Here is a 14,793-nt window from a genome sequence, read left to right on the forward strand (position 1 = left end):
AAGTCCTTTGGAGAGTATATAGACAATAAAGGTAGTATAGTACTTACATCATATCCTCTGAGAACTGCAAGATGGAAAGCCAGAAGCTGTAAAGGGATGACACTCAGGATTCCCTGCAGACAGTCCACGGAATGAGGAACTTTGATTGTCCTCTTATTATTATTTATTGTCTCTGTATCTTCCTTATCACAAATCACTACTGGTCGCCCCTGGAAGAGTCAGATACACAATGCTCCAGAAAGCTTGCCTGAGAGGGCCCCTTCTTGCTTCTGTTGAAATCCCTGGCAAAACTCCCACTGATCTCAAGAAGGGCAGGAACCTTTCACTTAAAAATAATCTAGAATACCAATAGTATTTTACATTTGCCATATATTGCTTTTTTAAAAAAAAACTTTGAGCCTCACCTGCATTTTCCTTCATTACTTAGATAGAACTTCCACATCAAGAGAACTATTTCATATTAAAAAATTGCAGCAGTCTTCACAAAAGATGATGCATTACCTTGTTTTGGAATTTCAAGATCAACCTCTTTAAGCCATACTCTAGACTATTACCTTTCGGTATCTTGTAGAAACTGACACTTAAAAGCCCCAACAGACTATTGACTTCAGAGTGCAATTTTTAGGCAGTAACTAACTGGCCCGAGACTCCCCAACAGTCATTAGATGGTAATCCAGTTGTTACTGCTGGACTCGAACTGGCATTCTAAACTCCCACAAAGGAACAGCAAAGCTGCTTACAGTAGATCTAGTGATCCAAATCTTAACATTTTTTGAGCTTTTTAGCCATGAAGGCAACAATTTAAACTTCCACACTTAGGATGATACCATTCACGTCCCTCTCCAATTACTCACCTGCCGTGCTATAACCTGTTGGAGAGCATTCTGGCACTTAGCATAGGTATGGTCCCTCATGATGATCATGATAACAGGCATCAATTTGTCTACCAGGGCCAGGGGGCCATGCTTCAGCTCACCAGCCATTATGCCTTCGGAGTGCATGTAGGTGATTTCTTTTATTTTCTAGAGAGGGAGAAGGGTCGCCCTGTTAATCAAGCTGCTGTCTGGCCCGTGTTTCTTCCTGTGATGATGCATAAACTAGTGCTGGAGTTAATCACCCTTCCCCTGGAACGTGGAGGTAGTTTATTTGTGAACTCATGCAGTCTGAAATCTGTGTCAAGTGGCTCAGAGGCCCGCAGCCCTCCTGGGTTCTATATCCACACCCGCCCTTGTCACTAGGTGAGAGTCTCTCTGTCAAACAGATAATACCGACCGACCTTCCCAGGAGCACTAAGGCTTAATGTTTGTATTATGGCTTGAAAAGGAAATATTAAGTGTCAATAGTAGCAGCATGTAACTCCTGCTGAAGACACGACACAGGGCCAGATCTTCAATGGACACTGTAGGGTGTGCTGGTCAGTTTTTAAATCTGGCCCCAATTACATGGGTACTGAGCACTCTTGGAAAAACAACCCTGCAATCATTTAAAGGAACTCAGCCAATGGCATAGCTTTAGGGCAGTAACACCATGATTAGAAAAGTAAAAGGCCTTCCAGCATTAATGGAGGGCAATGAGGGTTAATAATGTCAAGAGGGTACCCATGTTTAAAGCTCATAACTTGGATCTGAGGATTGTAAGTGCCAGTGGGTATGCATTTATCATCCAGCTCTGCCAAAGGCAGTTCGAATCCTTACCAAAGCTCCTTCCAGACATGTAGCATAGTGATAGCCACGTCCCATAATCAAGACCGACTTCTGATGGTAAAGCTCCGTGGCCAGTTTCTGGATCTCATCATCCATGCTCAGCACTTCTTTAATCAAGTCTATTAATGAGGAAGAGGCAAAGGGTTAATCCAAAATACAACACTAAAGAGATGCACACATTTGCTCAGTACCAGGAGCAAACCAACACGTTTGCCTTCCCTCAATATTAACTGCAACTTTACAGCAGTGATTTATTGAGCCTGTTTCCCCCCACTGCACCAAAACCCCTTTACACTGCTCTGCTGATGGACCTGATTCTCATTCAGAAGCATCCAAAGTTCACGCTGAAATGTGGATATACCAGCTGTCTTCATTGTGCCCTGATGCCCTATTTTTCAGTGGGACTGAAACGCTGCATAGATCTTGTGCCGGCCCTCCACCACGAGATGACTTTCGCTCGGCAACAATAGTGTAAATGCAATTTTAAGAAAAGATGCTTCATACCTGGTAGGACCTTTAGACCACGCATGATTTCTTTGCGTCTTTCTTGCATAGAAATCCTATCATCACACATCATGAGGGCAAACATCACCAGAGAAACAAACTGGCTAGTGTAGGCCTAAAGAGGAGAGACAGAGATAAACGCCATCATGTTTAGAAGCATATAAGACATTACTTGATTGACTATGATTGTGAGGATTAAGAATTTTTGCCTAAAAATTTTTTGGATTGTTGTCCTGAGAGTTTAATCAAGATATTTCAATCCAAAGAAGTTGATTAACAAACGTTTCCCCTAACCTGGCTTTTGTAGATATCAGTGAACAATCTCATCTTGCAATTTTTAACTGACTTCGTCTAATTAAAGAGGACTGCTCAACTACAAGCAACGTAAGGTAAATATTTTACTGCACAGCATGAGCCAGGGAAATGCAGATTGAGCTTTTACATCTTTCCTAAACTGTATAATAAAGTAAAACCCAACATTTTACAAGGGTCAGACAGGTAACTTGCATTTCTGGCTGCAAAGCAAACCAGGAATTAAAACTATGTGCACCTTCACTAGCTAAATTTTCAAATGAATGTGATTATCCCTAAACAGGCTTCTGCTTCAGTAGCGTAGTAGTTCTTTTAATCTGTGAAATCCTTGAAAGAAAGGTGTAATATAATATCAGTGAGGTGGCCTGTGTTGACTTTTTGCTAGTCAGACATTCTCCTACTACATAGTTAAATACATTTCTTGATTCTGCTATCTAAAGTTTGCACAAAGAAGAATTTTATAACTATGCATCCATCATCATTTATGGAAAACAAGTTTATCAACTAATTTGCTTAGCTTTATATGTAAGACCCTACCACCATTGCACTTAGCAGCGTACAGTTAACAGTGCTTGGATTTTTTTCTGTCACCAGCAGATTCTTATGTTCTCAAATTGGAATTTCTGAGCAATGTCTTCTACTGCTGACCATTAGTTATCAGTCTATGTTGGAACTACAGCACAAACAGGTAAGCCTCAGCATCACTAGAGAGAAAATACGTTTTCAGTGACCTACAAACAGTACAGTGTTGGCAATGTGAAAACAGCCTAGGGACAAATAGCTCACATGAGTTTTTGCAAGAGTCGTGAATTTTCCATGACCAAATTCCCCAGTGAACTGTTAAAAACTCAACTGTTGTTTTTGGCTGAATTTATGTAGCAGATTGACATCATCTCTCTCCTAAACTTAACTAAATCAAAGCAGATTTCACAGAGCAGAAGTACTTTATCAAGCAAATGTAGCATCTTATACTGTACCTTGGTCAACTATACCCCATAGACAGCTATGCACTTTATAAAAAAAAAAAGGCTACTTACTAAAATTACTACTCTTAGTATGCCATCAAGTGAAGCTATTTCCTTTCATTGGAATAATTCAGACAATTAATCCTCTCTTTTTTTGTGACCTGGAGCACACTATGAGAGAAATGTTGCAAACTTTTGCCCTGACAAAAACCAGAAAAACTTTCAAAACATTTTCTGCCAACCAGCTCTGTAAACTAACCTGAGAGAGCAGTTTGTGGGGTAAATAAGCCTGTTCTTCCTTGTCTAACAGTTAGAGGAAACCTCCTTCATTTTCTCATACGTGTTTCTCTTATTCAGCCCAAGTGAAAGATTGGGCAGGTACTGTATGAGCATGAAGGTGATATACAAGCTATAAGTGCCACAGAGAACAGGAAGAGTAGAGATGTAAAAGTGTCTACCAAGGGCTAAGACTGCTGCCTTCAGTGTGAATTATGCAGTGACCTTCTCTTTCCTTGTAATATCACAGCATTTGGTTTTAAGGGGAAGGGGCTGAACACATGGAGGTTAATGGGGGTTCTCAAATTTGGAACTTCTTAGTCCACTGCAGTCCCGGCATGGTATAATTTGATTTACATCTCTTGTTTCCTGGAAGAGTCCCTGAAGAGGCAGCTGGGAAGTCTTAACTGCAGGAGGGATTAGAGGAAATACTAAGTGGATCACAGTATGATTTTAATGTTAACAGGACTGATTCTCCTTTCACTTCTGCAGGTGTAACTCCATCGACTTGAATGATTACTACAGATTTACAGCAGAATCTGGATTGTACATGTGCCAAGAGCCACTAAATTAGCACATTTTAAACAAGCTTAAATAAAAATAGGGTTCCACTAACTTTTTCTATAAAAAATAAACTACTGGTCTCTTTAAATATGGATAGATTTGGAAGGAAAAGCAAGATGGTGGTTAGCCACCCAAGTAGTAACAAGGTGTTCCACTTTGTGTGTTAGCAGCATGATTCTCTCTCTTTCCTTCTGTTAAAACTCCCTTAAAAATGCACAGGTAGGCTGTACAATAGATATGTTATAGGCAATGTATATAATCCAGATTTCCTGTTGTGTACAGAGCAATTTTAGCTCTTATTTTTAATTCCTCTGACTCATGTACTAAGATCGAAACAGTTTAAAATAAAATGCTTGATTTTAGAAACTAATAAGCCTTATTGTTCTTTAAATAGTTTTTTTTTTTTTAAATCTACATATCCCTGGATCAAAGAATGAGTTTGCTTTGTTCCCTGACTTAAAATATTAAGACTAATTCCATCATAGCATTCTGTGGCTCAATGGAAGTCAGTACAAATTGAATAAGACTAAAACTACTACAAACACCAGTGGGAGGGGTTTTTTTGAATATGCAGAAACTGCTAAAATCTCACAATGTGAAGTACCATGCAGTCTAAGTATAGTTGAAGAGCTTCAGTTAGAATAAAAAGCACAGTCCACTATAACTTTAAATGAATGTGAGAACTATCTGGTATTCACCTTCGTGCTGGCCACACCGATCTCTGGTCCTGCGTTGATATGGACGCCGCAGTCTGTCTCCCTGGATATGGAGCTGCCCACGGTATTAGTTATTCCTACAGTGAGGGCTCCTCTTTCCTTACAGTACCGAAGACCCATCAAAGTATCTGCTGTCTCGCCTGCAAAGATTAATTTACATGGTCACACTTTAAGTTCAGTTATAGACAAGATCGTTACAAGCACTGGAGGACACTGAAAGTCAAATAGGTCAGTGGAAGTTTCAGGATGACACTGTAGTTTGCAATATTGGGGTCTGAAGGAGATCAACAATTACCCTATGGTTGGAGTGCCATTAGTTTAGTATAATGGAAAGTGTTCAGCAGGAATGGTAAATGTCTTGTAAATTATAATGAAAATAGATCTCTTTTGCCTTGGTTATTAGTAATTCACACTATACTTCATCAAATTATTTAATATATGTATAGTTGCAAGTTAATTTGGACCAAGTATACTAACTATGCAATATCTTAAACCATGTTAACAACTAGATGCAAAGGATAAATGTCAGAGTTTATAACACCCTGCTATGCACCAATTCAAAATTATCTACTGCCAACAAACTCTAAAAGCAAGACGAGGAGGAGGGGAGGAGTTCAGGCCGTAAGGTCGCACTTATTCCAAGTCATATTTGAATCCTTATAACCCCCGCAATGCCTCGAATATTCTTTATTACAAAGTTCTGCTGCAATCTGTCAAAACTACATTTTTGGTTGTTTCCTCCCCCCTAAAATACATGCTTTTGTATCTATCACCTGTTCAAAACTATGGGTCTGGCCTAAGGGCAGGGGTATTCTGGTCACACAATCTGGCCTGGGTCTGGTTTAAATGCCATGCAATTTTAACCCTTTTAAAAGTAATATCTCAAAGGCCCAGGGTGTACACTATATGAAATGGGGCTGGCTCCGTCAATTGTTTACATCAGAGGGGAAGAAGAGAGTCAGGGCTTCTTTGGAGACAAAGTATGACAATTCTGCAGCTATTTACAGCCTCTGAACAACTTGATTCAACTAAGGAGAAAATTGTATTGATGATCCACTTCTATTGCACAGAGAGCTAAACCCCAGAGACAATATTAGAAAGAAAAATTCCTTAATTTTGTCATGTCTTACTGGAATGTGTTAATAAATAATACCCCAAGGAGCATTCTCTCTAACTGCATCTGTACAGTGTAAGTTGCATCAAGAAGTAATAAAAATAAGGTTAAATCAGTAGATTCTACTTTTACTATGATGTAGCAATATTCAGAAATCCTTGTCTGCATGCTATAACGCTTAGATCACCACCAGCCTGAAGAATTTTTAAAAGGCTAAAGCAACTATTTAGGGAGGGGTATTTGTGACCTCAACATTTACTTTGGTTTTCTAGCATCTGGAGCTATTCAGCAGTATTCTGCTCTCGTGAGACAGCAAGAATAATGCAGATCTCAGAGGAATCCTGTATCTTGGTTACATCCAAGTTTCAAGGGGACGCGTGTGCCGTGGCACTCACAAACACGAACCGTGTTAGAAACAGAGGGCATTGTTCCTACAGAAAACGCAAGTGAAAGTTGGGATAGTCAGACTGGCTGAAGGATTTAACTGTCAGCACATGCACCCAGGAAACACACTGCTGAAACAAGTTAATCTTTACTACCAGAAAACCCCACTGACTGACTAAGAATTTATTAATATTTTAAATTGGCCACTGGTGACTTTTTTATTTTGATAACACAATTTAATTTCACTGCCTTTTTTCCCCCTAGCATATAGTGATGGGAAAGAAGGAAAAAAACCCACTATTTCTTTCCCACTATGGCTTTTCATATTAAAGTTCAAGATAACAGGACACCACAAAAGAGAATAATCACCTTGTTTTGTTGCAAGTGCCGTATAATATTAAAAATGTATTCATCTGGTTTCAGTGTAATGTAGCCCACTAAGGAGACCATTTATTCTTTAGCCTAAGGGTGTGTTTTAGCATATGCTCCATTCCAATGGGTGATTTAGTATTTTATATATTCTTGTATAATGATTTCTGCATTAAATTATGCATTTCATTTCTCTCTCTGGACCTGATGGATTTCAAAAGCTACTGGATAAGGCCCCTATAGTTCTTTGTTAAAAGGAACAATAAGAAAACATTTAAAAAGGGGAAATATAGTAGTGTTTAACCTGATATTCCACATGAGAGCAAGTTCTCTCCAGAAAGGGTACAATAATTTTTGCCACATTTGCGACTGGACTAGACAAAACACACTAGGAATCAATCCTGCACTGGTATGAAGATGGATGAGATGAGCCTTTCCATCTCTATGGGCCAATTTCTACAGTGGTGTACACCCCACGCAATCCTACTCTCCGACAGCAGAATTTGGTCCTATGGATTTCTCCTTCGTAGTACAGGCGTGACCCTACCTGACTGGCTGATAAAAAAGCAGACGTCATCTCTGAAGACTGGAGTGTTTCTGTCCAAAAAGTCACTGGCTAGTTCAACCATAACAGGCAATTCAGTCAATTCTTCTAGCACTTGACGAGTCTGGTAAAATAGAGATGTCAAGAAGTTACAATGTGTTCAAACACATTGTAACAAAAGAAGCCTTCAAATTGCCAAGCACTGGGAAATATTACAGTCAAAATACCATTATGCAGGGTAATGAAAATATAACCAAAGACTATTCACTAGACCAGTAATAAGAAAGGTTACTTATGACCTCGACACTGCGAAAAGATCTATAGGGGCAGACCCACAAACTGGAGTAGAGAAAGTACTATTGACAAACACCTCACAGCTGCTTATATCAAAAATTGTTTAAAAAGTCAAGTTATTTTACAAAATCTGCTTGAGTGCAACCTGCCTGAGGAGGACGTATAGACTCCAACCTGGGCATTCATTAGGAAATAACATTACTGAAACACTACTCCGTACCGGGGCAAAACTGCAAACCTATTTCAACCTTGGGGCTTTAGCCATAGACCTGAACCCCACTGTGCTGTACAAGTACAGAAGACACAAACGGCCCTTTGGCATAGGGACCCTTACCCTGGATCATGAAACTAGCCAGATGAGTGTCCGTTTCATTTTCAGGTTCTCATGAACTAATTGAATGCAGCTCAGTTTAAGTTTGACTTTTTTTAAATGTACTATCATCCTTAAAAAAATTTTATTCCTTAGCAAATTTATGGAGCCTCCTGAATCCCAGGTATAGGGGCTATCCTGCTGCGACCCAACGATGTTTGAATAAGAGCCGTACCTTTGTGCCCTGCGATTATATCGTATCTCAGAGGAGCAGGGTTACACATGGTTTGAACTCGGCCCTGAATCTGCAAGTGTTTACGAAACGCTGTGGCATAAAGTAGAACCCCTGCATTGTGAATGGCTCTCTCTCATAATGTTCCATCAAAGCCTGCACAGAGTCCTAGATTCCAAGGCCTGATGGAACCACTGTGATCATCTAGTCTGACCTCCTGTACAACACAAGCCATTGAACTTCCCCTAAACAAACCCTAGAACGTATATAAATGGCAAAGGAGCAAGTCAGATGTGCCCCTCGGGCAGCTTTTAACTTTCTGAAGCCTTCTCGCTATTATTACTTTTTCCCTTTCCTTGCTAATTTTACCATATGATAAGAAGTTTTGTTTTCAAAAGTTTTCTATAAGAAAACTACAGGTAAAATTTTCATAAGCACTTAAGTTCAATTTTCAAAAGTGACTTGGGCACTCAAAGTCACAGGGACTTAGGCTCCTTAAAACACCATTGAAAATCTGGCCGCAGAGTATATATTTCTATAGTACAACTCACTCAATATACATAATACCAGCAGCTAATTCAGCCAAGGTTTGCAAGGAAATAGTGACAACCACTTACGGCAACTCCGGCGTGGTAACTTGTCCCACAAGCAATCAGGATTAAACGTCGACACCGCTGAATCTCCTTGATGTGATCCTTCAACCCGCCCAGATTCACTGTAACGGATGAAAAAGTAACAATGGCCAAGTCGCTCAAGCCACACATAACACACTGATCTCCGGGGCCCCTCTGATAGCTCTGTATCCTCTTAGGTTAAAAGAGCTGGAGTGTCTCAATCTGTTTCTAGCAAAGAAGGTGCCCACATAGTAGAAGCCATCATATGGCTTTGGCAAGCCTGTCAAGCAGAGAGAATGAACTCTCCTGACATGGCTACAGAAGGCCCCTTCTACGTAACGGCACTTCCTCTTACATAGATATAGGACTTCCTTCTCTTAGGCCACACATCTAATCTACTCTACTCTACACTACACCACACCACCCCAAATTTGGCAGGCACTGGATTTAAAACTGTAAAAGGATTAATTTAAATTACCAGTGTAGTCATCAAAGTTGACTCTTCCTCTCATTGTGTTAACAACAGATTCTGGTTGCTCAAAAATTTCCTTCTGCATAAATGAACTGAAGTTACCTAAAAAAACAAAAACAAAAAACCACACATGCACACAATGGAAACTTCTTTATACCATTAATACAATGAACAGGTGAACACAGGGGAGCGAACATGCTGTTTGTCAGAATGGTCTAGAGTGATTTTTCTCACTCCTGTACATGACTGTGTCACAGGAAAGGTGCATGATGCTGTTATTTCACATTTCACCAAAGCATCAGGAATTAGTCACTGCTGGAGATCAGACACCAGACTCGATGGGCTGATCCAAAATGGCAAGTTCTTGGGGACCAATCTGGGAAACAAGGGATGCTTCTCAATGAGAGAGAGAATCCTCAGCGCCACAGTGTTGGTTATTAAATCACCGGTTCCTGATGGCAGGGAATGGCCCCATATTTAAATGGGGGAAATGGTGAAGAACTTTTACCCTTCATGATCTGCTGAAGTTCCATCTGCAGGGTCTGGACTGCACGCCCAGGGTGGTCGCCTGCTGTGCGTTTGATCCGGTGGATAGAAAGACGACCGTCCACCACAGCTGCTACGTCATCGTCTTCAAGGAAAATCACTCTGTTGGTGTGCTCAATGACAGCACTATAAAGAGAAGAGACCAGTTGCCATAGGACACTACTTCACAAAGGGGATGAGGGCTAGAGCTGAGTCCATAATCAAATGTACCATTTATTTAAAGAAGTTGCACAGTTCACTTTTTAGTGTGTCATTATTAGATTAATTTAAGGCCCCACTTTAAGAAATCTCTATGAATTCCTTAGGCAAAGTGAATTATGCAACAGTGTAGTCTAATCATTGCAAGCCGTGGACTGGGAACCAGCATTACTGGATTCTGTTCCCACCTCTGCTGTTGACTTGGGCCATTTTTACACCAGAAAAATAGGTTTGAAAATACAAGCTTTTAACTGATGTGATTTTAAACATGCCCGTGTCCCTAAACACGTCTTTGGACAGGGCAAACCATATTTAAATACACCAGTTGGTTACAGTTAACCCTGTTTACCTAGCATAAAAATGCCTTGGGCAAGTCACTTAATCTCTCTGTAAAAACGAGGATAAGACACATGGGTATCCTAAGGCTGTATGTGTAAAGCTCTTCAAAACCCTCAGATGAAAGGAGCTGCAGAAGTCAGTTATGGTCACACTTACATGTGTTTCTGGAACAAACACTGTTACTTTACTAACATGCTAAAGACCGACGGTTTCACCAAGGGTTCAACAAGGTTAGTTTTTTATCATTCTCTTTTAGCCTCCAGTAAGGTTAACATAAAAGACTTTTTAGGGGATACAGGGAATTAGACATGCACAGAGTCTTTAGAAGAACTACACAACTCTCCTGATAATTTCTGGGTCTGTCTTTTTAATTTAGGCCACTGTCTTCACAAGATTCCCATTGCTCACCTCTGGAATCATATTAACTGAAGAACTTGTACTAGGACAATGCCACAGTAATAATATAAGCTTTCATTTCTTTAACAAAGTCTTATTTAAGCTCTCTTTCACCCCCTCCCCGCCATCAGTAGAGGGGGGCACGCAATTAATGAATGGCAAGTATGTGACATCTAGCTGATGTTTTTAAGACACTATGAAAGTCGTTACACACCCTTTGCTAAGTACCGATAAAGCAACAGTTGTAACCCAGGTTACACATTAGGGCTCTGAATTTAAAGGGCATGTCGACGACGGTCTTGGAACCCACTACAAGGCGCTGAAGACTCTCACCTCGCATCAGAAGCGAAGTAGTACTCCACAGCTTTCTCCTCAACAGGGAAAAGACAGGTGGTGCTGTCGATACGGGAGAGGCTGCAGCTTCCTTTCTTGTCTTTACCTGTAACGTTATACACGGTACTAGCAACCAGTGTCGCGCACGCTTCCACAGTAAAGAACGCACGCTGAAGTATGTCAATCTTGATCACAGCACCAACATGAAGCATGATTTTGAACACTTGACATTTTGGTTGAAAGTCAAGGGGCTACAGTCAATTTAACACCCATGGAAAATAGGCTTAGCAAAAGCAATTCGGGATTTTTTTTCTGGGTCACGTATTATTTGTTCCCATTCTCGAGCCCTTTCTTAGTTTGCTTATACGGCACTGAAAGCTTTTTGGCTTAACTCTAACTTGACATTAAACATGCTATAGATATGTTCCATACTTGTATTGAAGTGCTCTATAAACAAACTACAAGAGCTAAACTAGGAAGTCTCTGTACGATTCTGCTCTGAAAAATGACTCAAAAATCATTTCACAAAGTTTCACATTTGTTAGATACCAATATTTGTTCACTCACTCTGTCCTGCCTACGAGTCTAAACTTTTTTCTTTTTTAACAACTGCCGTGCACACTCACCGTGGTGTTTGAGAGGCAAGCGGGACTCTCTCTACTTTACATCCCCATGTTTAATAAAAATGCTCCACACCACATTCTTCCCTCAGTTACATCTGTGCAATCACATTGTCCTCAGTGTGGCTCAAAAGATGCAACCCAAAAGCAAACTCTCTTTCTCCTGGTCCATTTGCTGTTAGCATTCGTACAAAGGCCATGGAGTACAAGAGCTCAGTACTGTTCACGCGAGACCAGAAGTAGAGCTGCTCATAGTTTTGGTCCAAGCTTGTAACATTGGCAGCCTGCAGGCTGGGCAGTCACATTTAACAGCTCATAGGAATTATTTCTGTTGGTCCATGGAGGCGTGACTAACACCAATGAGCCGTCGGAGACATTTTTGGGACGTTGGTAGAAATTTTTCCAAAACCCTAAAATTTCACTGAAAATTCTCTCCAGGATTTCAACATTTTTAAACCTGCTCTAGAATTTTTTTTTCTTAACTTCAAGAAATTATTTACCAGTGAAGACTAAGACTGTAGTATAGTCCAAGAGAAATGACAAAGACTAACATTTGAACTTGGACAAAACACTAAACATGCCAGAGAGAGCAACCTTGCATCGGCAGGGGGTGATAAAGAGAAGTCACAGAGGATAGATGGGTTATCCTACAAGTTCCTCTTTTCTATTCTGTCTACAATTAAAGGATGACAAATTTTAAATTGACATATTCTACAAGGAATACAGGCTTGATTATTTTACTTGTACTAAAATAGCATACACTGGGTAACATTTCAGTTACAGAACATGTACTTCATTTATTCAAATAAACCCCTCCAACAATAGCTAATATTCAAACCAATACAGCTTCAATTTAGTTAAGTTTTCCAAAACCGTTTTTCTAAAATCAAAAACATTGCTTTCATGTTGATACTGAGGAAGAATAAGGAAGTTCCACGAAACAAACAGTTCAGAACGCTTCAGATTTTTATGTTCCTTTCAATTTGAAAATCAGAAAACAAAGAACACAACCACCAGAAAAGGCAGACCGATGGTGCCAATGGCCATTCTCCAAATAAACAACTGCCCACCCTTGATTGAAGCATGCAAATTTTCTTTCCCCAGGTAGGACATTTCACTGCATCATCTTTATTATGCTGGCATTGCTTTCCATTAGATTCAAGCTTTCAGTCCTCAGCACTTAAGTAGTTCAGTCTCAGCAAACCAAAGCCAGCTGTATATCGTCAGTGGATATATGATAAGGATTGCCTGGCTGCCACTTATTAGAATCTAACATCAACACAGCAGCAATTCCTCCCCTTCAGAACAGTGACCGCTATTGCCTACTCAGGGCTTGCACCAGGGGCAAAAAAATAGAGAGGAGATTTTGCAGACAACTGGGGGCGGGGGAGAATAAAACAAGCAGTTCAAAATCCCTCGGAGGAAAAACTGCTGAGCATATTTTGATACCACATCAACCTCCATTGTAGCAATGTTCAGCATATGTTAGTTTTAAAATGCTAACATAGCACAGACTAATATTAGTTCTACTTAATAGGAGCTATTCTCTAGGCTTACTTGAGCAAGGCTAGATTTGAAATTGCTTTAAGAGACATTTGCAAAGAGAGACTGGCATACGTTAATGCCACTGTCCATAGTAGATAATTCCTAGGGATAATATGAAACCCTATTGTCAGCAGAAGTTCCTACCACAGGTGTGAAATGTTTTTGAGAAGTGAGAAACCAACCAGTTTATTGCATTTTAACTAGACAGACTGTGGCATGCCACAGAACTTTTACCTGTGTGTACGAAGATGGAAGGAAGCAGAAATCACCTACTCCTTACACTTCAAGAGTTAACAATAACTAGGAGCCCTACAGCGCCTGGGTCCACGATTGCCTCAGTAGCTTCAACACCCTCAAAAACTTCCTAACACTGCCATCTTATTGAGGTCGCTCGCTATTTAGCTGGTGTTGGTCCTGCTTTAAGCAGAGGGTTAGACTAGATGACCTCCTGAGGTCTCTTCCAACCCTAATCTTCTATGATTCTACATAAAATTACATTCAGCCCTATGCAACTATGAAGTCTTATCCCCTTCCCAGCACCTCGTGGAGTCAGCACGCTGTACTTCTAGGTCTGTGCTACACCGCAAATCTTAGGCTTACCAAATTTGCCCCCTCAATATTTCTCAAAGACAGCACTTTCACCAGAATTTGGTTAGTTCTGGGTTGTTCCCTCCTCCCCGTCTATTTTAACTTGAGGCTTTGGGTAAAATTGTTAAAAGTCAAAGACCTTTTCCAAGAAACTAACTCCCATTTAAAGTCAATGGACTTTGGTTTTTCAAATGCCTATGTTACTTTAGAACATGGGATGTTGGCAATTTTTACCCATTAACACTAACTTCCAGGGAAACCTGTTGAACAACACACTTTTGCACGCCACCTCTCCTTTGGTTTACATTAAATGTAATTGTAACCACTGTCTACTCAAATAATCAGTTGTCCCCAAGTTAAAAGGGGATGTAGTTAATAAAGGTTACCTGGGTGAGCTATTGGTACAGGAAGAACTTTAATAGCATTGAGGTTCAAATTCTCCACTGGCACAAGCCCACAAATTTCAACCATGAAATGACTATGCTTGCAACCAGGTACTAATGCCAGCACATCGAGGGAAGTGATTATTCCCCTCTATTCGGCACTGGGAGGCCACATCTGGAGTATTGCGTCCGGTTTTGGTCCCCCCCACTACAGAAGGGATTTGGACAAATTGGAGAGAGTCGAGTGGAGGGCAACGAAAATGATTAGGGGGCTGGGGCACAAGACTTACGAGGAGAGGCTGAGGGAACTGGGGTTATTTAGTCTGCAGAAGAGAAGAGTGTGGGGGGATTTAACAGCAGCCTTCAACTACCTCAAGGGGGGTTCCAAAGAAGATGGAGCTCAGCTGTTCTCAGTGGTGGCAGATGACAGAACAAGGAGCAATGGTCTCAAGTTGCAGCAGGGGAGGTCTAG

The 14,793-nt window shown here is 40.5% G+C and overlaps 1 protein-coding gene across 1 annotated transcript in view; it reads right to left on the bottom strand.

The window, feature by feature from the left end:
• GFPT1 (glutamine--fructose-6-phosphate transaminase 1) overlaps window positions 1-14,793 on the bottom strand; it is a 52,962-nt gene that overhangs the window by 4,992 nt on the left and 33,177 nt on the right. The window contains exons 9-18 of the mRNA XM_077805954.1: window positions 11,186-11,291; window positions 9,882-10,045; window positions 9,380-9,475; window positions 8,905-9,002; window positions 7,455-7,575; window positions 5,023-5,180; window positions 2,208-2,322; window positions 1,695-1,822; window positions 855-1,022; window positions 48-209 (exon numbers count right to left, since the gene is read on the bottom strand). Coding sequence (XP_077662080.1) covers window positions 48-209; window positions 855-1,022; window positions 1,695-1,822; window positions 2,208-2,322; window positions 5,023-5,180; window positions 7,455-7,575; window positions 8,905-9,002; window positions 9,380-9,475; window positions 9,882-10,045; window positions 11,186-11,291 — 1,316 coding nt within the window. The remainder of the gene's footprint in view (window positions 1-47; window positions 210-854; window positions 1,023-1,694; window positions 1,823-2,207; window positions 2,323-5,022; window positions 5,181-7,454; window positions 7,576-8,904; window positions 9,003-9,379; window positions 9,476-9,881; window positions 10,046-11,185; window positions 11,292-14,793) is intronic.

Source organism: Eretmochelys imbricata, chromosome 26 (assembly GCF_965152235.1).
Source record: "Eretmochelys imbricata isolate rEreImb1 chromosome 26, rEreImb1.hap1, whole genome shotgun sequence".
Lineage (NCBI taxonomy): Eukaryota > Metazoa > Chordata > Testudines > Cheloniidae > Eretmochelys > Eretmochelys imbricata.